Source organism: Acomys russatus, chromosome 14 (genome assembly GCF_903995435.1).
Source record: "Acomys russatus chromosome 14, mAcoRus1.1, whole genome shotgun sequence".
Taxonomy (NCBI): Eukaryota; Metazoa; Chordata; class Mammalia; order Rodentia; family Muridae; genus Acomys; species Acomys russatus.
The window spans coordinates 43,577,042-43,600,827 of NC_067150.1; the positions used below are offsets into that span (position 1 = coordinate 43,577,042).

General features: G+C 40.9%; 1 protein-coding gene across 2 annotated transcripts in view; it reads right to left on the reverse strand.

Moving 5' to 3' along the window:
- Positions 1-247: 247 nt before the first annotated feature.
- Zc3h12c (zinc finger CCCH-type containing 12C) overlaps positions 248-23,786 on the reverse strand; it is a 51,256-nt gene continuing 27,717 nt past the window's right edge. For both annotated transcript variants that reach the window (XM_051156446.1, XM_051156445.1), the window contains exons 3-6: positions 10,388-10,527; positions 5,416-5,650; positions 2,966-3,072; positions 248-2,401 (exon numbers count right to left, since the gene is read on the reverse strand). In XM_051156446.1, the coding sequence (XP_051012403.1) occupies positions 1,005-2,401; positions 2,966-3,072; positions 5,416-5,650; positions 10,388-10,527 (1,879 nt within the window). In that variant the 3' untranslated portion in view covers positions 248-1,004. The remainder of the gene's footprint in view (positions 2,402-2,965; positions 3,073-5,415; positions 5,651-10,387; positions 10,528-23,786) is intronic.

The window sequence follows — 23,786 nt, forward strand, 5'->3', positions numbered from 1 at the left end:
ATTGAGAATACCTAAATTCATTAAAAACAGGCAAGTACTGTGAATAGGTTATTCATCCAGCATTGTGCCTTCCACAAAAAGACAGACATTAAAAATACATGTTAATGGAAATCTAGGACTTCAATCCCATTTCTACTGTCAAAAAGCACATTTTAGCTGGAAAACAAAGCTTTAACCTGTAATAGTTACGGCTTTTGCCTTATTCATAAAAAAAAAAAAAAAAAAAAAAAAAAAAAAAGAGAAAGAAAGAAAGAAAGAAAATGGAAACATTTTTCCCATTGATTGCATCTGCTTTCTTTTAAAATGACCATTTAAAGTAACTAATTTTATTAACAGGAAATATTCAAACAAAAATAAAATAATAAAAAGTGCCACACTGGAAATCATTCTAATATATACTCTTACCCATTTTAACATAACTGATAACCTGCATTTTGTTTAAAATATAAAGTCAGTGCTGTAGTATATCTTTGTTCCTATAAATAAGGATTATAGCACAAAGAAGCCCACTTCCCCCAAACAAAAATAACTTAGGAAGCTGTAAAGGATTCTAGTTAAGCTTGGCTTGAGGAAATAGTTTGCTAGGTCTAGTCCAGTACCTCCACATCCTGAAGGTACTGCAATTGCTTGCAGTTGACAGACAAACACCAAGTTAATAAGACAGGAAACAAGGATAAAAAGTGCTGCATATAAACCCCTGATGCACCAAAGAGGAATATCAAAGATCACAGATACATCTATTAAATCAAACTGGAGAAATTTCCAGCCAAGTGTATAGCTTTAAAAAGGAAAGGTTAAAAAAAAAAAGTTTGAATGTAAAGCAATCCCGTGATATGTCCACCAAGTGGGGTTCCATACAGATTCCATGATGCAGTATTTCACATAAATGGATACTATATAACCTCCCCGCTGAGAAGGAGATCATGTGTGCTATTGTAGCAAACCTCCCTCAGCATCTGAGCTGAACAAAAAACTACTCAACACCACAAAGATGCATCATCTTTTCAATAACCCAGCTGTGACTTCTCTACTAAGATGGCTGCGGCCAGCTGCTGGGCATCTGTCATGTGAGGATTCCTCTTCATGACGAGCCTCACAAGGTCAGGGGGGAAGATGTTGCACAAATTGACATAGATCTTCTCTCGGTTGTCCTGGTACCTCGGAGGATCTTGCGGCATCCCACAGTACGGGATTCGCCAGGTGGGCTCCTGCTGCTCAGGCAGGCTCTGGAAGGTGATCGACTCATAGCAGGGGGGTGTGGAATTGTCGGGTAAGGAATAAGTCTGCCGATAGCCGTAGGCATCCACACCATAGCTTGGTCTGTCCCAGCTTCCTAGGCCATCCTGGCGAGAGTAAGGCTTTCTCTGTCTTGAAGGAGAGCTATCATAGAGGCGAGAATCAGAAATGCTGTCTATTCTCGTGGCCACTAAGGACCTCCCTAGGTGTGGTGCCTTAGCATGTGCTGAACTTGGAGGAGAGGGGTAATCTCCAGGACAGCTGGACCGGGCGCCCACAGCGGGGTGCTGCAGATGCATAGCCAAGTGAGGGAGAGGACGCTTGTGATGGAACTTTGGTTCTTCGTGACTGTAGCTCTGCACTCTGGTTAGAGGATCGTGTAAATTCTGCAGGAAGGGCTGGGAATTAAGGCGGCCATGAGGGTGCATGTGCTGACCCTTCAGACTCTCTTCCAGCTGCGGGTCAGGGGAGCTGACATAGGGCCGGTCATTGTACCCCACATAGGAGTCGCTGCTCCCACAGCTCATGCTCCCTTCACTGCTGCAGTCTGAAGCTACAGAATTTACTCTATAATCAGTGTCTAATGAGAAACGCCTTTCAGGACTTCGGGGGCCTGAGATACTCAGATTTGAATATGCATTCAACATGGAATAATACCCAACGTCAACAGGGGAGTCACATTTTGGATACTGTTCATAAGGCATTGGCGTTCCATGATTTTTGGTTGCCATCATCATTGGAGGGTATTGTCCCTGTGGTCTTTGATCCTGAGGTGGGAAATGAACTCCAGATGGAAGGCCATTGCTTAAAGATGTAGTGCTTTGGGGTTTTGCAGTAGAAGTGGCCGGGATGCTAACTAAGGAAGGTACAGACCTGGTTTCCAATTTGTTTTTGGTGGGAAGCTTTTCCTCTACGTCTTGGTAGACGTGAGTCCTTATGCTTGGGTCTGACTGCCTCTTTGGAGCACCTCGTTTAACGTCCGAGGTGCTGTCAGCCTTGGTGCTGCAAGGAACACTGTTGCTTTTCACCAGTCCTCCTTCATTTGTAGTTTTGGCTGCTGTGTTTCTAGACATGGCACGAAGTTCATCAGCCACTGAGCGCTGAGGCTGGCTGCCCCTTTCTGGGTGGTAGTATTTGCACTTGTGTCCGTAGGTACACTTCTTCCCTATGAAGACAAAGTCAGTTAGGCGAAGGAGCACACCCCGAGACCCTGCCCAGTCAGCGAGGCATGCCTATCTGAACTGGTCAAACAGGCAGGAATGGGAGCTGGGCTATGCCTTAGTCTGTCCTCACTCGCCTCAGGCTTCTTGCTTACTAGGAAGGGCGCTGAGGAAGGTCTCAGTGGACATCTCTGATCACATCTGCCTCTTCTTTCCCAGGTCTTTACAACTGGGTGGGGAGCTCTGCTAAGAAGAGCAACTGCACTGCTGCAATACCATAAAGCTCCGCTGAGCTGAGTCGGACTGAGATGGAAGGACTCCTCATTTTCATTCCCATAAACACTAACTTCAAACAGAATTAACACTATTTTTACTCAGAGAAATTTCTATATTGAACCCAAATAGGTAAAAACAATTTTGAAGGCTAACATACTTTCTTAAATTTAATTATAATCAAAAGAAGCGCATTGTATAACATGTAAGATTTTCCATGTTTATTTATATTAGCCAAACTTTAACCATATGTAATGCTGCAAAGGTACATGTTAAGCATTTGTAAAGGCAGTTACCATATGGACAAGGCTGCTTTTTGTGCTCAGGGACAATGGGTTTTTTCCTCAGAAAGTTATCCAGACTTGGGCCGTGTCTGCCAAGAGGGTCATCAGGGGGCATGAACCTGTCACAGAGATAACAATAAAAAATAACACATAAAAAGAAGGTAATTTAATCCTAAAGATATAAACATTCATTCGCTCTATTTTATTGAGACTTTAGTCCAAGTGTCTTGAATAGTACTTATAAGATAAAAAGAACCCTACTTAAGCCAAGGTCTCCTGGAAAGCTCAGCTCTCACCTTAACTGTATCTGACTTAGTTTAAGTAAGTTTTGAGGCAGCATCTCCTGACACATTATTTTCCCCTCTCAGTCTTGGGATGCTTGTAAGGATCTGAAAAATAATTACTAGGGTATTTTAGGAGAGCTCTGTCAGCAGCAGTCTTGCAAAGGTGTGCAGGCTAGGTGGGGAGTCACTAGGAGCAGTTGAGAAGGGAAAGGCAGGAGAGGGGCAGCAGTGAGGACGGAGACTTGATTGACACCATATGTGGCAGATGTGCCTCACACACCTCTGCATTTTCAAGCACAAGCTCCATCTTATACATCAGTAAATAAATCTAATTCAGGTTCAGATGAATTAATGCACTTTGCATCTAACATCCAATGACAAAGCCAAGATGCAATGATACACGACTCTGAAGTCTGTTCTCAGAGTTAAATGGCTTCTCACCTGAGAGGAAAACAGAGCCACGGAGGCAAGCACACCTGTGGTCCCAGTTGCCTGAGGCTGAGGCAGGAGGACAGGACTCTGAGACTTGGCAAGCAGAGGAGGTTAAGGCAAGAGGATTGCTAGTCCAAGCTTCCTGGGCTACAGAATGAGTTCAAGGCCAGGCTGCATGGGTTAAGAGACCCTGTTTCACAAAGACTAAGGAGCAAGGCCGTTGAGGCTGTACTTCAGTGTGGCAGAACGCTTGCCCAGCATGCACACGTGACGTCCTGGCTTTGATCCCTACTACTAAAAGAAAGAACTAAATCTAAGGACGAACATTTATCATTGGATTGACTATCAAATGGACAAAAGAAAAATTATTATCACGCACAGAAATAGATAATACTGTTCTACTTGAAATAAGCCCAAGTGTTTACCTGCAATAAGAATGTGAGCAATATAAAAACTCAAAGAGGAACAATCAAAATGGCTAAAGAAATCACTTAACAACAGCATTATGGTGACAAAAGCAAGATACAGAAAACAAAACAGAACAAAACCCTAGAGCTTAGGGGTGTAGGGCAGTAGATGACTGGTCTGGCCTGAGTGCGACCTCCCCAGCATTGCTAAAGAAAAATACTTTCCATGTTTACGCCCTCCTTCTTGTTCCCTTTGACGTCCAGGTGACCTTGAAGTTGTGATTATCTTGCCTCCGCCTCTGCAGTGCTGAGATCACAGGTGTGTGCCCACACCCGTTTCCCATATTTCTCAGGAGTCTTTGTAACAACTGAGCAACTGAGCAACACTGCAGCAGGTGTGCATTATAACCTGTCGGATTTTTCTATTGCATGCTTAGTCACCTTGGAATTCTTGTAGTTCTAAATACAGAAATTAGCTTATTTGGCTTTTCTTTTTTCCTCATTAATATATTCTAAGAAATAATATAAGGCTGAGCATGTAAACATATTTTTGAAGCTTTTGCTAACTTTTGCTAAATTATACAATAGTTTTCATACATTTAAAATTTTTAATTAAAAAAATAAAAATTTTAATTTATTTATTTTTATGTGTACAGGTGTTTTGCCTGCATGTATGTTAGTGCAGCATACGTGTGAGTGCTCAAGGAGGTCAGAAGAAGGTGTTGGATCTTCTGGTCCTGGAGTTACAGTTGGCTGTGAACTGCTGTGTGGGTGCTGAGAACTCAGCTTAGGTTCTCTAGAAAAGCAGCCAGTGTTCTCAAGTGCTAAGCCAACTCTCCTGGCCCAGTTTTTATGCACCCTTAACAGAAAGCATTCATATTTTTGTGAATTAATCAGGTGAGAAAATAAACTCATTTTGGGTTTAGATTAACAACAGGTAAATTTCTTCCACATGCTTTAAGTATATTTACTTCTTGTAACTTGTGTGTGTTTATGTCATTTGCCCTTTCAGCAGCTTGAAGTCTGCAATCATGACCACAGTCTTCCTTGATAAAACAACTATTTAGATGTGTGTGTTTAGTAAGCTATTGTGCTCTAAGTGGACTTGACAGGAATTTTTGGCGGGACAGGGGAGAGATGTTTCTGTCAGCCAGGTCCCTCAGACAGTCTAAGAAGGGCGCCACGTTTACCCTGGCCCTCGTACAGCACAAGTGGTCAGTTTTTGCCTCCCATGAGGATTAGTGGGAAACTGGTGGTGAAAAGAAGCCTGCCTCAGGTCAGGCCAGCGGCAAATGGGAGGGGCACTACTGTGGCATCGAGGGAGGGCTGGCTGGCTTACTTGTCATTGACAAAGGAATACATCAATAACCGCTCGTCTATGAACTTCTTCCATTCCGGTTTCTCATTTGCCAAGTCTCGGTAGTTATCATTGGACACAATGACGCCATCAGACTCAAAAGCCAGCTTCACGATGAACCGGTCGTCGTAGCACACTACTCGCCTGCCCTGGACGCGCCGCGACGGCGTGAATACCAGGATTTTCTCCTTCTCCAGCTTCCGTAAAATTTCCTGATCTGCAATAAGAACAGGGTGAACTTTCAGGAGTAGACACGTAATTAAATACACGATGGCTTTCATATGATGAGAGCTTTTCTAATTAGAACACATTTACTTTATGGATAGGGGTGTTTTGCTTGATGTAGGTCTGTGGGCCCATAAGCGTCTAGTGCCACAAGAGTTTGTTAGCTCCCATGGAACTGTAGTGAGAAGTAGTTGTGAGCGCCATCCGGGTGCTGGGAATCAAACCTGTGCTCTTTGCAAGAACAAGTGCTCTTAAGCACTGAGGTCTCTCTCCAGCCTCATGCTCAGAGTTTTTAAAAATAGGAGCTGGAATGCAGACGGTATGAGTCACAGTTGACAGACAGAGCACAATCTGTAACTCTCAACAACGCTTTTAGAAATTCCAGTCTTAAAAGCTGGAGAGCTAAAGCCACAAGCTCTAGGGTGGCGACACAGCTTCTGAGGCGTTGCGCCACAGGGACAAGCCCACTCAGCTCTACGCTGGTCCGCTTCTGAGCAGCAGGCACTTCCTCTCATCTGTGGGTGTATTTTGTAGGTTTCCCCCCCCCCCTAAATAGAAGATGTGATGGTGAGAGTCTGAAGTTGTAGTAATGAAGGAAGCAAAGAAAACTCTGAGTAACCCATTCACTCCTCACAGCCTGCCCACTGCAGTTCAGAAACAAAGATGCAGGTACAGCGAGACCGATTTCCCTGTGTGGACAGTAGCAGAACATGAGTTTTATGCATAGATTTCCTGATTCTGATGCCCACATTTCTTCCCCTAGTCCAGTCTTAACTTTAATAGCCACTGAACCCTTCACAAACACCACCAGGTGTGTTTCTCAAAACAGGTTCACAAAGATGAAGGCAGCTGGTTAGAGTGCTGGGATAGACATCATCTGTTCTGCATCCTGTCCTCTGAAATGTGGTGGCAAATGTCAGTTAACAACTTTCAAAAAACCGCATTTCTTCCACAGATAGTTACCACCTGTTATCTTGTGGTATTTGTGATAAGTTCAGTGGCTTTGTAGACCAGGCTGGCCTTGAACATATAGCGATCCGCTTGCCTCTGCCTCCGGAGAGTTGGAATTAAAGGCATGTGCCACCAGCTCAGCTTTCCTTTTCCTCTCTCTTCTCGTGAGAGTTGGGCATATCCTATTCTGTCAAATCTTCTCTGATTCATCACCTTTTCTGCCACTCAATTAGACATCACTTTCAAACATGCATGCTTCCTTCTACAAACTAACTTTACCTTCATTTGGGATTAAAAGCATGTACCACTACGCCTGGGCCTAAGCTTTTCTTTACCTGAAGCTTGCTCTATACCAGGCTGGCCTTGAACTCAGATCTGCTTGCCTCTGTCTCCTGGATTATAGGTATGTTTGTATTCCAGCCAGATCACACAGACTAGAAGGTCTTTGGATGTGATCTCTACAGACTGTGTTCTTCAACCTAACTTGAATGTATTTCAATCATATGTAATTGTTGATCTCTATAAAATTCACAGAAAACCAGTGCAAAGCCTAAAGCCCAGATTCAATAACAAAAACCCAACCTGTTATAATTATTCTATGTGTTATCTTCAGCAACATTTGGAGGGCAGCAGGGTACCCTGTCCCATGGCCTCTGTCTCCATCAATACCCAACCCATGAAGCACATGAGTAGACACTCAATGAATGTCTATGGATGAACGACTAAAGGAAACATTAAATGACATATACCATGCTGTTTCCAGTTTATTCCCTGTATCATGCCCCTGAGTAACTCATGTCTGAAGAAACCATCAGAGTAAATGCAAGCAACCTCAAAGTCACCATTTTTGTTTAATTTGCACTTAGGAAATAGCTTGTGAGGCTGAAAAAATTTATTGGAATGACACATAGATAATTCCAGCTTAAAAAGATATAGGTTTAGTATGTAGCTAGTAAGTTAATATAGCCAGTACATGTTAAATATTTAAGTGAATATTAGATTAACAAAAGTGCTAGTCTGAACACATGACTGAAAAATGTAGTGCATCTTTATTTATTTATTTACACCTAGTGAAAGAGACTGAACTATTCCATTCACCAGGGGTTACGTGGTTGAGGGCATTAGTCAGGAAAAGTATTACTGGGGCAAGGAGAACCCTTGAAAGCCTATCATTCCTGGAGTTTACAAAGTAAGCTGTATCCTGATGTCATCCAGGGCCTGGCATGCTGGACTAGCCATACCCCCACCCCCGCTGGTAAATTATTATTTTCCTTCTTGATCTCACACTTTTCCTTCATCAAGAAGCACAGAGGTCACGTGTGTACAATGGAGCATCACATTTCTTTACCTCTATTTTCCAGACAGAGTCTTGCTAAGTAGCTCAGGTTAACACGACATCTTGTATTTATCAAAATATTTTAAGGTACTTACAAAAAAATTAGGAAAGTAAAAGTACAAAGACATAGGGAAAAATGAACATCCCGTAAGAACACAACTGAAGGTTATTTAACTTTTTGGTATTTTTCCTTAAGTCATTTTATATAAATTTTTCTACTGTTGATATGCACACACACACACACACACACACACACACACACACACACACACACATACACACCACCTCTATTTTAATTTTTTATTATTTATTTAATTTATACATGTAGATACACAATAAAAATCATTAGTTCTATATAATACTATATTCTCTTTTAAAAATTCTGCCTATGGGAGGGGAGATGGCTAAGTGGGTAAAGTGGTTGGTACATAAGCATAAGGACCTAAGTTAAGATCCCCAACAGTTCAGATCCCTGGAACCTGACTAGAAGCCAGGTGTGGTGGCATGTATGTGCAGTCCTAGTGCTGGGGACACAGCAGCTCACTGGCAGCCAGTCTAGCCTCTAGACAAAAATGTAAGGCAGGAAACAATAGGGGAGGACACCCACAGTTGACCTCTGGCCACCAAATGGGCATGCATAGGTGAGAACACTTACACACATAGACACTCAAAAAACATTCACAATTCTCCCTAAACACTGTAGCACTGAGAAATGCTCTAATTTATTGTCTTCCTTTCTTTCTTTCTTTCTTTCTTTCTCTTTCTTTCTTCTATTGAAAATAATACTACACTGAGTTTTTGGTTGTAGACCTTCACCTATACCCTGCTTATTTTCTTGGGATTTATTTCTTAAGGGGAACTAAAAAATCTAAGAGCATAGTAATTCCTCCCACTTATTCACTGGGAAAGACTCCAGGACACCCCACCTCAGTTACAAGTGAAAACAGAGACAGTACAGCTTCACGTGTGTGTGTGTGTGTGTGTGTGTGTGTGTGTGTCTATCTTTGCATTCATACACACACATATACACACACATATGTATCTTTACATCATATCTATGGTAAACCCAATTTGTAAATTAGGCACAGCAGATTTAACATAATAAAATATGTCTTAGTTAGGTTTTCTATTGCTGATAAACACCATGAACAAAAGCAATTTGGGGAGCAAGGTTTTACTCCATCTTACAGTTTATAGCCTATCATGCAGAGAAGTCGTGAAGGAATGCTTATTGGTTTGCTCCTTGTTCCTCACAGCTTGCTCAGCACACTGGCTTACAGCACCCACAGGTCCTAAGTGAGCCTGGAGGCCAGGTGTTGGTGCTAAGAGACACCACAGATAGCCTTTTGTCCCCAGTTCCTTTTGGACTGGACAGAGTCCATGGCTTTAGGCTCCACCGACACTTACCTACTCACCTTATGTTATTTTAACAATGCCTTAATGATGTTAGATTGAAAAAAAAAAAAACCTTGAAATAATTTTTCTCATTGGAAACATGTAGTCTGCATGTCTGTCTCTGTCTGTTTCATTCCCTCCATCCCCCCTTCCTCTCTGAAAAGTTCTGTAGTTCTGCTAACATAGATCCCTCATGGTTTTGGTGAAACTACAAGGAGGCGGAAGACTGGATGCTGCCAATCAAATGTTAAAGAGGACATGTTGCCCTAAACTCATTCCCCTAAAAGTGACAAAATAATGTGAAAAATGAATATATTCCTGGGATCTGGTAATTTCTTCTTTTTGGCTGGATCACACATATCAGGGTCTTAACAGGCCTTTTATGTCCTGTAGTCATTAGAACTTGACAGCTGCCTGGGCTGATTTCATAGAGATATGATAAAAGTGGTTTCTGAAGAGCTTAAGCGTGTTTTTTCAAATACTGTAGAGCAAATGTCTAAGCTAAAACGGATCTACTATGTATGTCTCAGAAAGTCAGCATTTTATAAAATTTGATGTCAACATTTCTGCATAAATAAAAAATATCTGACTTGTATAGCTTTGGTGGTTTAAATAAGAATGGTCCCCATAAGCTCACAGGTTTGAATTACTTCCTCCAGTTGGTAGACAACTGTGTGGGAAGGGTTAAGACGTGTGGCTTTCTGGAGGAAGCGTGTCCTTGAAAGTGAGCTTTGGGGTTTCAAAGACGCAAGCGGTTCTCACTGTGCTCTTTGCTTTCTGCTTCTGGTTTGAGATGTGAGCTCAGCTGTTTCTGCTGCAGTCACATTCCATCCTCATGTTTTATCACAGCAAGAGAAAAGTAACTAATACAAACAGGGTTCAGTTAATATAATTAGATCATTTTTAAACTGGCAAATAAAAACAATGCTTCACCCAAGACAATGGCAGTCCCATAGATTGAGTAAACAGAAACAGATCAGGAGCCCCAGGGTGGAAGGCACCTGCGTGGGCGTCTCCTGGCACAGACAGCCATTTAGAAGGGCTTACCTGTAATAAGGGCGTCGGGGCGAGATTGCTCTTTTCTCCAAGCAGGAACAAAAACTGTAATATCTTTGTGGCCTCTTTCCAAAAACCAATCCACTGCCAATTTTATTCCTCGGCAGGAGAACACTTCTTTGTTTCCATGGCTGAAAAAAGTATTATTTTATAATACTTAAAGCACACCAAAACCTAAATTCCAGTTTTTACACAGAAACAGTCAAATAATTGTAATAGTAAGAAATTTGAAATTTAATGTAAAGCTACACAACTGAGAAAAATTAAAGCAGTTTACTTCAATTAACTTAGTTAAAAATAAGGATCTGTAGGAAAAAAAGAAAATTGAAATATTGTAGCCAATAAAGTAACTTTTTAAACATTAAGTTATAAAGGCTAACTAATCAAAAAGATACAACTTCTTTTTGTTGATGATAGGGTAAATAGAAAGCATTCAACAGGAAGAATGTCAATAGGAAGAGAAATATCACACACAGACAAACATACATATACACAGACATACAAAGATATATACACACAAACATATATACATAGACACAGAAAGACACACAAACATACACTCAAATCAGCAAAAACCAGTGGAAAACACGATCATCTTCTAAAATAATTGTCTTTTCAAGGAATTTTAAGTATATATTTCATCTGATGGCTAAGTAATACACAAAGCTTATTAGGTGGGGGACATAAAATAATATTACATGCTTACCAAAAAGGAAAACACTTTCTAGCCCACCCTGAATTCTGCTCAACACCACTATGTTGGACAAGTTTAATGATGACTACAGTGTATTCAAAACTGGACTAGCAGTGTCAGCGAGGCTAGTGTTAGCTTTTACCTGGCACCAGCTCAGCTTATACCCATTGTCCTAGTAATTAAACATGACACATTCTAATGTTTTTAAAGGAAAAGTTTCCTGCAGTCTATTCCCTTCTTTTCTAATACAGACACTGTAGGCTTCATTTCTCACATAGTTTTTCCCTTGGAACAAAGGAAGGCATAATAAAAGAGGCAAATGCTTTGCTGGCTTTTAGCATGTATCAGATATTAGGCATGTTAATATAGTGTCCTAGTTGGAAGCACTAGAACCTTATAACAAATAGAGATCAATTTAGGATAAAATAGAAACAAAGTCTATTTGTTTTGAAGATTTTGAAGGCTATGCTGAAGCGCAAATGTAGACTATGTATAGTCCATGGCCTATGTTCATGGTCCAGGACAAAGCTAGAGGTGAAATCAGATGTACTGACATGTTCAGAGGATGAAATAAGGCAGAGTCTGCGGTCACATTTCCTAAGTAAGATGGGCTGCCGGACAGTCTACTAATACAATACCAAAAGCTACAATGTGATGTTAGGTTTCGTGGGAAACACTGACTGAAATTTCATCATTCTTCTGAAAAAAAAAAAAAAAAACTAAAAAAAAAAAAATCGCTGGAGAGAATATATACATCAAGCATTTCTAAACATACCCCACATGCTTAAGTAACTATAGGAAGTATTCTGCTATTTGCATTTGAACATATCCTTAACTTCCACTAGGCATACATAAACTAAAGAAAACTAGCATCACTATTAATTTTAGAAGAAAATGTACTTATAGGGAAAAAAAGGAATTTAAAAAGCTATTACAAAGAACATACATAGAAAACTACAGTATTTCTGGATTCTGTCTCTGGATTTGTAAGCAGAAGAAGACAGGATTACTAGAAGAAATGAGGAAATCCACATGCACAGTAAATGACACTTAAGAGACACAGAAGTAAGTCAGACGCAGTGGCTCATGTCTGTAATCCCAGGCAGAGACAGGCTGTGAGTTCAAGGCCAGTCTGGTCTACAAAACGAGTCCAGGACAGCCATGGTTACACAGAAACCCTGTCTCAAAAACAGAGAGAGAGAGAGAGAGAGAGAGAGAGAGAGAGAGAGAGAGAGAGAGAGAGAGAGAGAGAGAGAGAGAGAGAGAGAGAGAGAGAGAATGAGAAAGACAGAGACAGAGAGAGAGACAGACAAAAGAAAGGAGCAGCTATTTGAATGCAGATCTAATGGATACACACAATCCTGCAAAGACTAAACAGGAGAGCATCTCATCAAGAGCAAACAAGAGCTACTTGAACAGTCTCTTCATAGAAGAGGAAACCCAAATGACCGATAAACATGAAATGCTCAATAGTAAAAATGCAAATTAAAGCCAAAATGAGACATCACTTCACACCCATCAGATGGGTAAAAATAAAATCTGCAAACACCAGATGTTGCCAAGAATGTGTGAAAATAGGAACTCATACATTACAGGTGGGAGTGTAAATTGATGTAACTATTTGGGAGAACAATTTGGCAATGTTATAAAGTTGAAGGCACACTTTCTTTAAAACATAGTAAATTCTACATCTAGGTACACTAAAGCCCTACAGTCTCTAAAGCTGAGTTTAATGCAGTTAGCCATTAGTTCCCTTCCTCTGACCAGTATTATATTTCAAGCAGATATAAGCTAATACTCCAACCTTTCCAAGCAGATGTACAAGTTAAAGTCAAGTGGGGCTGTGCAGGTTAAGTCTCTTAAGTGTCCAAGTTCTGCTGATCCAAACTCCATCTCATCGGGTCAAAAGATGAGTGTTGTCAGTAGAGTGCTGAGATACAGACAGCACACCCATACCCTCCTGCATCCTAAGAACTAGGGACCACTGTACAAAATGGAGAGAAAAGATGGAACCAGCTAGAGGGTCAGTGGGGAGCACAACAGAACACAATAGGGCTTGTAGACTCACAGCAGCTACGTTTGCCTGCACAAGATCAAGTCGGGCAACATTCTAGCAATGAGGAGGAGAGGGCCCACAAGTTCCCACCCCAGAGGAGCTGCTGACAGCTGATGGCTTCTGTGGGGAGAAGAGTCAGTTTGCCTTAAGGCTGTGGCCCTTGGTAGGTCAACCATGCTCCAGTGCATGCTTCTACACTCATGAGTACACGAGAAGCACAAATTGGACTCACTGGGTTATTATAAGCGAAAAAGGACAAGACATTGGAAGTGGGTAAGGAGATGGGGTTGTCCCTGGGAGGAGGCGAGTGAATGTAATAAAAATATGTAGGGAGTGAAGGAAGCCCCGAGTGGGTGAAATCCTGAGTGCATGTGAGAAGCTGACATGGGCACAGCATGGGAAGGATGCCATAGCCTCAGACCCATGAAATATGTAAAAGCCTTCCTTGGTGGTGGTGGTGGTGGTGACCTGGGTGCTGATATTGATAGTCAATGCAGAAAATTTCTGAGCACTGCTCCCCAACAAAGACTGCTCTTATTGAGGTTCGCTAAACTTGCCTCCTTGTTTGTCTGTCTGTGAGAAGCCCACCTCCTTATTCAGCTGTATGCAATAACCCTGCCTCTCTGTTCAACTCTACAACAAACATGCCGAGCTTCTGGGTAATAGGGTTTCTCTGTCAGAGCTCAGTCCACCCGAATCTAGCTTTTCTATGCCTATCTTTTCTTCATTCTTTTGTAGCCACTGGTCAAACCCATCCCTGGAGCAGTGAAAGATATGACAAAGATATATTGTAGAAAATTGTCAAAGAATTAAGAAAAATACATTATTAAAAATGAATGGTCAGAGCCGTGCATGGTGGCACACGCCTTTTATCCCAGCACTCGGGAGGCAGAGACAGGTGGATCACTGTGAGTTCGAGGCCAGCCTGGTCTACTGGTCTACAAAGTGAGTCCAGGACATCCAAGGATACACAGAGAAACCCTGTCTCAAAAAGGCAAAAACAAAAAACAAACAAACAAAAAACCAAACAAACAAAAAAGCAAAAAACAAAAAAAGGAAAAGAAAGAAAAAAAAATGAATGGTCATTAAGAAGTCCACAAAAATGACCTTAGATAGGAGTCCCTATCAGAATTATCCCTAGTAACACACAAGTCTGAGCAGAAAGTGATCAGGTGGCTCCAAACTGCAGAAGGACTTGGACAGTGAGGAGAGTGTGAGCAGACTACACTAAGTTTCCCTTCACTAAGGTATGTGGCAAGGTATGACAGCTCACATGCAATAGGTATGAGGGAGCCGAATGATTGCTGATGGAAAACCAAATAGAATAATTCTGCCAAAACATTACAAAAATCAGGATCTAAAAGTGTACTGTAGCCACAGATATAAACCAATTGTCTGTTGACTACTAAAAAAGCACTACATTTCCAATTCTACATATAAAGAAAACTTACTACAGCTTTGTAAGCATTTACAAACTCTATTGTGTATTCAGAGTGTCTTCCTACTCAGTTAAAAAAGAGCTGATCCTGTATTTATAATTTAATACATTCCTTTAGATATCAATTTATTATTTCATACCTCAGTAATAAGGATAGTTGACATCTCTTATGCAAACCTTATATTAGGTGAATATGTTCAAAGATTTATAGTCATCTTGGATTAAGTAACAGCATGACTAGCTGCTCAGAGTGCACCCCTCCCCAACTATTTGGTTTAGTGGGACTGGGTTTCCAGGGAAAATGTGAGTACTGAGTTTCTGTGGAGCAAAATGGGTAAGATCTTAAAGGTCCTATGGGACTCACCCCTTGCTGATGGCTGGTGCGAGAAATCCAGGTCTCACTCTCATGAACAGAAGGCTCGTTTTACTCTATTCTGTTTGGAGCTGTATGCGTAAGAGATTCCTGCTGTGCAGTGGCCATAACTCATTTAAAGTAAGCAAATTGATGTATTTGCAGAGAGTCTTAGAAAAACTCCATTCAAAATAAAAACAATGATTTATATCTCTGTGAATTATTGTATTTCCCAAAGTAGAGAGGATGAACTGGACAGCCAGAGACTGAGTGAAGAAGGCAGGGAGGGTCGAGGCTCTTGGCCTCCTCTGCGCCTGCTTCTCTTGTTTCTACTCCCTGTTGCCTCTATTTGCCTCATTACCAGACCTAGAAGCGTGGGATGGATGGATGGATAGTTGCACAGGCTACAGGGTGTGTGGATAATGAGTCTTTCAAAGGGGGAAGAACTATAACCTTAGATTATTCTAATATGGATTCATTTTCTCAAACTCCCCTAAACTGAACATTCAAAGCACAGCTAGGAAAGAAACAATGAAGAGGAAGGAATGTGGAGTTTGACACGGTGAATCAGAGTCTGTTCTAGAATAAAGATGCTGGTTAGCATGTGGTTTCCCTGGTAACCTAAATAAGAGGACCCAGAAGGAGCCAGAACACCAACAAGCCTACCAGCCTGGAGCTCCAGTGACTCAGATGTCTTTTTTCGTTTTGAGACAGTCTATTTTGTAGCTCTGGCTGTACTGGAACTCACTATGTAGATCAGGCTGCCCTTCAACTCACAGAGATTAGCCTGCCTTTGTCTCCTGATTACAGGTGTGTGCCATCATGTCAGGCTCTCAAAGATCTTTATAATGATCCAGGACTACCAGGAACTTATTCTATGTATGTTAAGTGTTCACAGGCCTTACTTCTTTTTTTTTAATATTTTATTAATTTATTCATATTACATCTCAATTGTTATCCCATCCCTTGTATCCTCCCATTCCTCCCTCCCGCTTTCCCCCTACTCCCTTCCCCTATGACTGTGACTGAGGGAGACCTCCTCCTCCTGTATATGCTCATAGGGTATCGAGTCTCTTTTTCATAGCCTGCTATCCTTCCTCTGAGTGCCACTAGGCCTCCCCATCCAGGGGACGTGGTCAAATATGGGGCACCAGAGTTCTTATGAAAGTCAGTCCCCACTCTCTACTCAGCTGTGGAGAATGTCCTGTCCATTGACTAGATCTGGGTAGGGGTTCGAAGTTTACTGCACGTATTGTCCTTGGCTGGTGCCATAGTTTGAGCAGGACCCCTGGGCCCAGATCTGCCCATCATAATTTTCTTCTTGTAGGTTTCCAGGATCCTCTGGATCGTTCTATTTCCCCATTCTCCCATGCTTCTCTCACCTAAAGCCCCAATAGGATGTCCTCCTCTCTGACCCACTTTCCTGGTAAGTGAAGACCTTCATGGGACATGGCCCTTGGGCTAGTGTCCATTGACACTACTCATCTTAAAAGTTAGTTTCCAGTGCTCTGGAAAACCTTGTAAAAACAAGGTGCGTTGAGGCATGTTTTAGGCATGTTTTCATGCCTATGTGTGAAGATGCTGCATGCAGTGACTTTGCCTGACTAAGAAGCTCTCCCCCAACAGCTCTGGCTGAGTCTGTGCTAGCAGCAGCCCATGAAATTCTCCTGTGGGAGACAATCTGGGAGACGCTGCAGTAGTGCTGCCCAGTCCCTCAAAGAGCTTAATCAACAGTCCACTGGAAATGGTTTCAAATTAATGAGGATGTGCTCAAGAGCAGATTGAAACATACACTCTTTTCTACTTTGGGACCACCATGTTACTGGAAATTCAAACAAAAGTAAGAGGAGAGGGAAACATGGAACAATACAAAAAAAAAAAAAAAAAAAAAAAAAAAAAAAAAAAAGATAAAGGAACCCTGGTCAGGTAAAAGTCTTCACAGGGGTTGGGAGTGGAGGCTCATGCCATTAATCCCAGCACTTGGGAGGCAGAGGCAGGTGGATCAATGGGAATTCAAGGCTGGCCTGGTTTACAAAGAGAGTTTCAAGTCACCTAAGGCTACATAGAGAAACTCTGTCTCAAAAAAACCAAAAACCAAAAGTCTGCACAAGAGATGGTGGGGAAACAGATGCAGAATACTTGCCTAGCACAAATGAAGCCCTAGTTTGATCCTCAGTACCCCTTAACACCAGGAAAGAAACACACACACACACACACACACACACACACACACGGAAAACCATTTTCTAGGGCCACTGTCGAGTAAGAGAGTTTTAATAAAAAGTCCATAGGCCAAGATGGAAAGAAGCCGGGGCACTGATAATCGCGCGAGAGACTGAAGACACAGGGCTGCAGCCCAGCCCCACAGCTCAGCAGCCCAGCCCCACAGCTCAGCTGTCTCCAGATGACTCAGACCCTCAGGAAATAGGCAGAAAGCAACTGGCAAGTGAGCAATGCAACCAAACAGGCACAATGGCGGCCCCTCAGGGTTGGCAAGGGAACCATCACATGCATGCTTGTGCTTTTTGCTTTCATCTTCCCTGTCTGTCTCATGAACACTGGGGGTAAAGTTCACCTTCTCCGCAAAGCCTGTCTGCTTTCTTCTGAGATCCCTGAGTAACTAAGTCCTGTGGAAAACACGCCATGCTCCACTTTTGTCTCTTATGAGAAATAGATCTGCTGTGTCCAGCAAGAGCATCCACACTCTGAGGCTTCTGGGAGACAAGTCATCTGAGCTGCTGAGTATGTGCTCAGTTCAATGCCAGTCTGCCATGAATGGGATAACTATGCCAACAGAGGACCAACAGTTCCTACATTAATGGCTACGACACCATCACGTGGGAAGTGAACCACTCACTTATTAGGGTTAATGACTCCCTAAACAAGTACAGTAGGGTACATTATAGACCTTGCGCAGGAAAGGAAGGTGAAATTAGTTTGCAGATGGGGACCACTGACTGCTGGGTTGCTTGATTTGAGTCTTATTTTTACAAGGGCCACCAAATCAGTTTCAGACATATGCAACTCCCTACACCTTGTAAATTGAAAATCAGCAGAAGATACAGTAGATACAAATTATCTTGACTTAAAAAATGTATTCTTTATAAGACTTTCACTACTTTTTAATTATTCTGCAAGATCACATTTTCTTACAGATGTAAAAGGATTATCTGTAATTTGTTCACATGTACCACTGCAGTGTGTCTGAAAAACACATCAATTCTATTTTTCTGTCTTCAACAAGGAGGCACTTTCATGAGAAGTCAAAAGAGGTTATTTATAATATTTTATATCATAATTACCATTAGAGAATTAAAGAATACTTGCTTATTAATGCAATTAAAGTACTTATGAGGGTTAATAGATTATAAAGGTCCATTTAAAAATATAGAGGAAAGTTCAGGGAACCACTTATTTAATTATTTGTGTAATTCAGAAAGGGAGATGACAGACCAACCCTTATCCGCCTTGTCTAGTTAATGCAATCCCCTGTATTACACCATCTTCAGTCTTAACATTAACTAGGCTAGTCCAAGGAAAAGAAATCTTATTTTAGAATCATAATTCTCATTTTCCAGTGAGACACAAGCAGTAATGAAGAAGAATTAAAATAGGATAAAGTCATCCACTAAGGAGACTGCTGCTGCTTAATGATTTATACGGCAGGCACAGACAAGAAAGAACCAAGTGTCACTTTCCAATTATAGGTGACTTTTTATTACATAAAATTATTAAAATACACTAACTATATGATCAAAAGAAAGCTATTCTTAAAAATCATTTACATAGGCCGGGCGTGGTAACACATGTCTTTAATCTCAGCACCCAGGAGGCAGAAGCAGGTGGATCGCTGTGAGTTCGAGGGCAGCCTGGTCTACAAAGCAAGTTCAGACAGTCAAGGCTACACAGAGAAACCCTGTCTCAAAAAACCAAAACAAAACACAAAGCAAAAAAAAAAAAAAAAATTTACATAATATCTACAACCTAATTATAAAAATTGTACCCAGAACGGCATGGTTTAATACCTAAAATAGGGCAGGATTTTCATGAGTAAGCTAACTTACTAAAAATAACAATAGTCTCTGGAATTAAACATGTCTTTGTTTTTAAACCACTTTTCTGTATGATCTTGGGCAAAATCTTATTCCAAACTTCCCATATCTGAAACATTATACGATTTTGAGAATCACAAAAAGTAATGCACAGGACAAGCCTGTCTGGGTGCTCAGCAGACAGAGAGCTTCCGCAGACTTCAGTTCCCTTGGCGTCTCATGAGCCCTGGGTCCTCATGTTTGGAAAAGACATTTGGTGTAAAACGGCAGAACAAACCCACAACTGCAACAGCTTCAACGTACAGTACAATGACTCTGAGATGCCTCGGTCTGCGGACATCATTAAATAGTTTTACTTTTCAAAAGAAATGAGAAAGGATCAAGAAGAAAACAACTGCTTTTTATAATCCTCTATTTCTTTTATTTAAGTAAAAACCTTGACCTACATACACATTTGCGGTGTTCTAAAATGTGCCTTTACACGATGCTCTCCCTGGGAAGAGTAAATATGAACACACACGATGCCTCAGACTTTAATGGATCCTCTATTAAACTAGTGGTCAGCAAAGTGTCTAGGATCAAAGACAGAAGGGAGTAAAATGTTTTTAATGCTTAGAACCATGTTCAAATCTCTAGTGCTAAAAGTTCTTCATGTTGTAGATCTATATTACAGAAAGTTAAGACTTAGCGGAATAATCGCAGGGCAATAGCAATATAATAATATTAACTATTTGATGAACACTAAGTTATTTAGATAAATCCTAGGTGTTCTTTGGAAAGCTATCTGGCGCTTTCTCAGAAAAATGGGAATAGGGCTTCCTCAAGACCCAGCCATCCCACTCCTTGGAATATAACCAGAAAATGCCCTACCACACAACAGGGACATATGCTCAACCATGTTCATAGCTGCTCTATACATAATAGCCAGAACATGGAAATAGCCTAAGTGTCCCTCAGTAGAAGAATGGACTAAGAAACTGTGGTACATTTACACGATGGAATACTACTCAGCTATTAAAAACGAGGAATTCCTGAAATTTGTGGACAAATGGATTGATCTAGAAATTATCATAATGAGTGAGTTCACCCAGAAGCAAAAAGAGACAAACGGTATATACTCACTTATATCAAAACACTAGTCCAAGGGATACATACCATGAAAATCTTTACTTACCAAGAAAGTGGGTCAGAGGAGAGGACATCCTATTGAGACTTTAGGCGAGAGTAGCATGGAAGAATGGGGAAATAGTAGGACCCACAGGGTCCTGGAAACCTACAAGAAGAACTTTATGACAGGCAGATCTGGATCCTGGGCTCCTCCTCAAACTAAGGCACTAGCCAAGGAGAATATAGGCAGTAAGCTTCGAACCCCTACCAAGACCTAGCCGACGAACATGATACTCTCCACCGTTGAGTGGAGAGTGAGATCTGACTCTCACACGAACTCTGGTGCCCCTTTTCTGACCACGTCCCCCGGATGGGGAGACCTGGCGGCACTCAGAGGAAGGATAGCTAGTTACCAAGAAGATACTTGATATTCTGAGAGCATATATAGGGGGAGGAGGTCTCCCTCAGTTACAGACATAGGGGAGGGGAGAAGGGGAGAAATGGGAGGGAGGGAAGAATGGGAGGAGACAGGGGAAGGGCTAACAATCGAGATGTAATATGAATAAATTAATAAAAAAATCCTAGGTGTTCTCCAAATTCTTTAATTCATTTTAGACCTTATATATGAGCCATCTTAGACATATAAAAATAAATTAGCAAAATTTTTTAATTTAAAAATATTTTTTAAAAAGCAACCTAAAAATGTTTTGAAAACCTTCACTGAGGCCTCTTTCGGTGTTTAATAATTTTTAAAGGAGAATGCATTTCATTTATCCTGTGTCTTAGGTAGTAGGGATCACTAGCCCTTCAACATAGAGCAAAAGAACATTTTAGCTTCTGTTTTTGTAGCCCTGCAGGTTCACATGCATGTGCTTTCTTATCTAGGCATGATCACTCTGTTGCTGCTCTTAGAGCTAACACCACTTTACTTCCTCTCATCTCTTTTCCAACGGCAGCAAATCACTGTGAAGCTCACACCAGTTTTTGGGCTGCTGCCACTGACCATGGCACCAAGACTCTAAACCCACGCTGTTACAGGTCATTCAGATCTACGTTCACACATTGTGCTCCAGACAGAAACTCCGCAGTAGGGCACAGAGGATCTTTTGGGGAGAGGAGAAAGGAAATTTTTGAAGTGGGCAACAAAGCCCCACATATATGCCTCAAGTTGCACAGAATTCCATTTTGCTTCCAAGCAAGTTTTTGCAGGATTGTACTGCTTCCGAGGAAAAGAAGAGGTTGAAAGATCGCTGGTTTAGGAAATAAAAATATTCAACCAAAACTGATTATGAATACCGCAAGAGAGCTAGTGCTGAGACTCGGGAAGTAGAGGAAGAGAAGAAAGATGTTCCTTATCTTACAAGGTCCATGATTTGAGGTGAGATTAACATGGAAGCACACATCACTAGTCTAGATCTAAGGGGGCTGTGGGTCTAAAGATGACAAAGAAAACATATCCCCTAAGGAAAAATAAACAGGCAAACTGTGTTTGACAGTAACGCTAGCTAAGTGAAGGTCTGTGGTTAACTTTTGCTAGCTTGCTATGCTTTAGGTTATGGTTTAAATAAACACACATAAATCTTTTATAATGTGTGATAGCAATGACAAGTAGAATTATGCACTTAAGGTGACAGAGGTATTATGGGGGACACTTAGGCCTTGTCTCTATCAGGCTCTCCATACTGCTACAATTAACAAAAACACATCCCACTTCTGATTCTTTCCATACTTTATAAAACCAGAAAGAGAAATGGGCACTGTCAACTGACTTGAATGTAATACCTGTGAAATACCAGAGGGAAATTATGTTGCCCTTGAGCCCATGTACCAAGTTGGACTTACAAGCATCTTACCGAGAGCCTGTCCAACAGAAACATGGGAATCACGTATGTAATTTTAAGTAACCTAGCATGCCATATTACAAAAAGTAAAATCACTTAAAATATATTTTATGTATTTCAGTTGACATATAATTATATCAACATTTAATCAATATAAGTCATTAATATAATTTACATATTATTTGTAATAAGCTTTGAAAATCTGTATGTGTTTCACATTTTGGCTTCTCAATTCCAACTAGACATATTTTGAGTTCAGTAGCCACCAGCTGCTAGTGCTACTGTAGTGGATCAGGAAGGTCTACTATTCACAATTTTGATAAAGTTTTGCTGAGGGAGCCAAAGATATCTAAATGAATTCTAGCCAGATATTGTTTCTCCTGCAATCTAGTCAAAGCATCATGATTTTAATAACTGTCGGACACTACTATACTTAAATAGTAAACAGGCAACAAGAGAGAAAACTAACCCATGAGTAAAGGTAAATCTTAGTTTGGGCAAGATGGTGTTCACTACTGAAATGTAACAGTTCTCAAGTTTATGTGATTTTATAGAGCAGATTGCATACACAATTTTTAAAAAGTGTATTTAGAAATGATTCAGAAGCTTCAATCCTGGGTGTACAAACTGCTAAACTCTGTGTGTATTTTAGGAGTGCATGGCTTGGGTGACTTTTCATGTAAAGGGTAGTCATCATGATTTCTGCATACCATTGTTCATATTAAAAATCTGTTTCTGATTTCTGCTCAGGCTTTAAGAAAACTAATATGATGCTTCACCTGGAATACTTTTTTATATGCCAGCTTTGTAGTAATAGCACTTGCTTTCCAAAAGAAGTCTTTGGGGGGGGGGTAGGTAGAATATAAAATGTTAAGCAAACAGATTTTTTTTTGTTTCGTGCCATTTCATTGGCATATAAAATACTGATATTGTCAGTGCGTCTTTCTCTCCAGTTGTCCACAGTTCTGTCCATATTGCTGTCTCCTGTCTTAGTTCTCAAATATGTTCTCTAAATTTCTCTTTTTTCCCAAAGGCAGATGTACTGTATCACTCCTCCCTGGGGAAGACTCATCTCGTGGTCCTTCAGCACTCATGGAGGTAATAGAAGACACATCCTATCGGCAAAGAGAAGCTTATGTGGGAGGATTAGCCAACAAAGTATTGATGCTGACACTTGGCATAGACATGTACTAGGAACTTCTGGTCTATATGTCAGTCAGGAGATTTAGCCCAACCCAAAACCTTGAGTTCACTGACCAAGATAGACTTACAGTGCTGGGGCAGAGTTCAATAATTCAATCGTATTAAAAAGAGGACAGATGTCCCAGCTTTCTTTCCAGTATATAGTGTTTTATAGAAATAATGACAAGGTTCTTGGCTTTTTTAAATTTGTCATTCTTATAAGAAACTTTAGTAGAATATAGAGACTTAGTTCATTTGAATGTCATATAGTGAGGGCCACAGAAGTGTACAAAGAAAGCAACCATTCTGGGGGATCAGGGGTTTAACAGCAGCCCACTCTTACTCCTGACAAGATTTTACTTTCTTAACAATATGACAAGCCTTCTAAACCTGAAAGATTTAAAATATTGGCCTTGCTTAAAGAAACACATTGAACTAATGGGTGTATGGAGAGGGACTAATCTTATATTCCACTGCTGAGCTATCCTAAATTTAATGGAATCACAAATTTTCAAAACCCAGGAATCATTAACAACAGCTCTAGCAGTTACGGTAAATGTTATATTTTGATTTCATGTCTGTAAATGGAGTATACTCTTCATGACTATGAGATATTACTATTAAGGAAAGAGGCCTATTTGCTGAATGAGTTTAAAATATGAAATAAG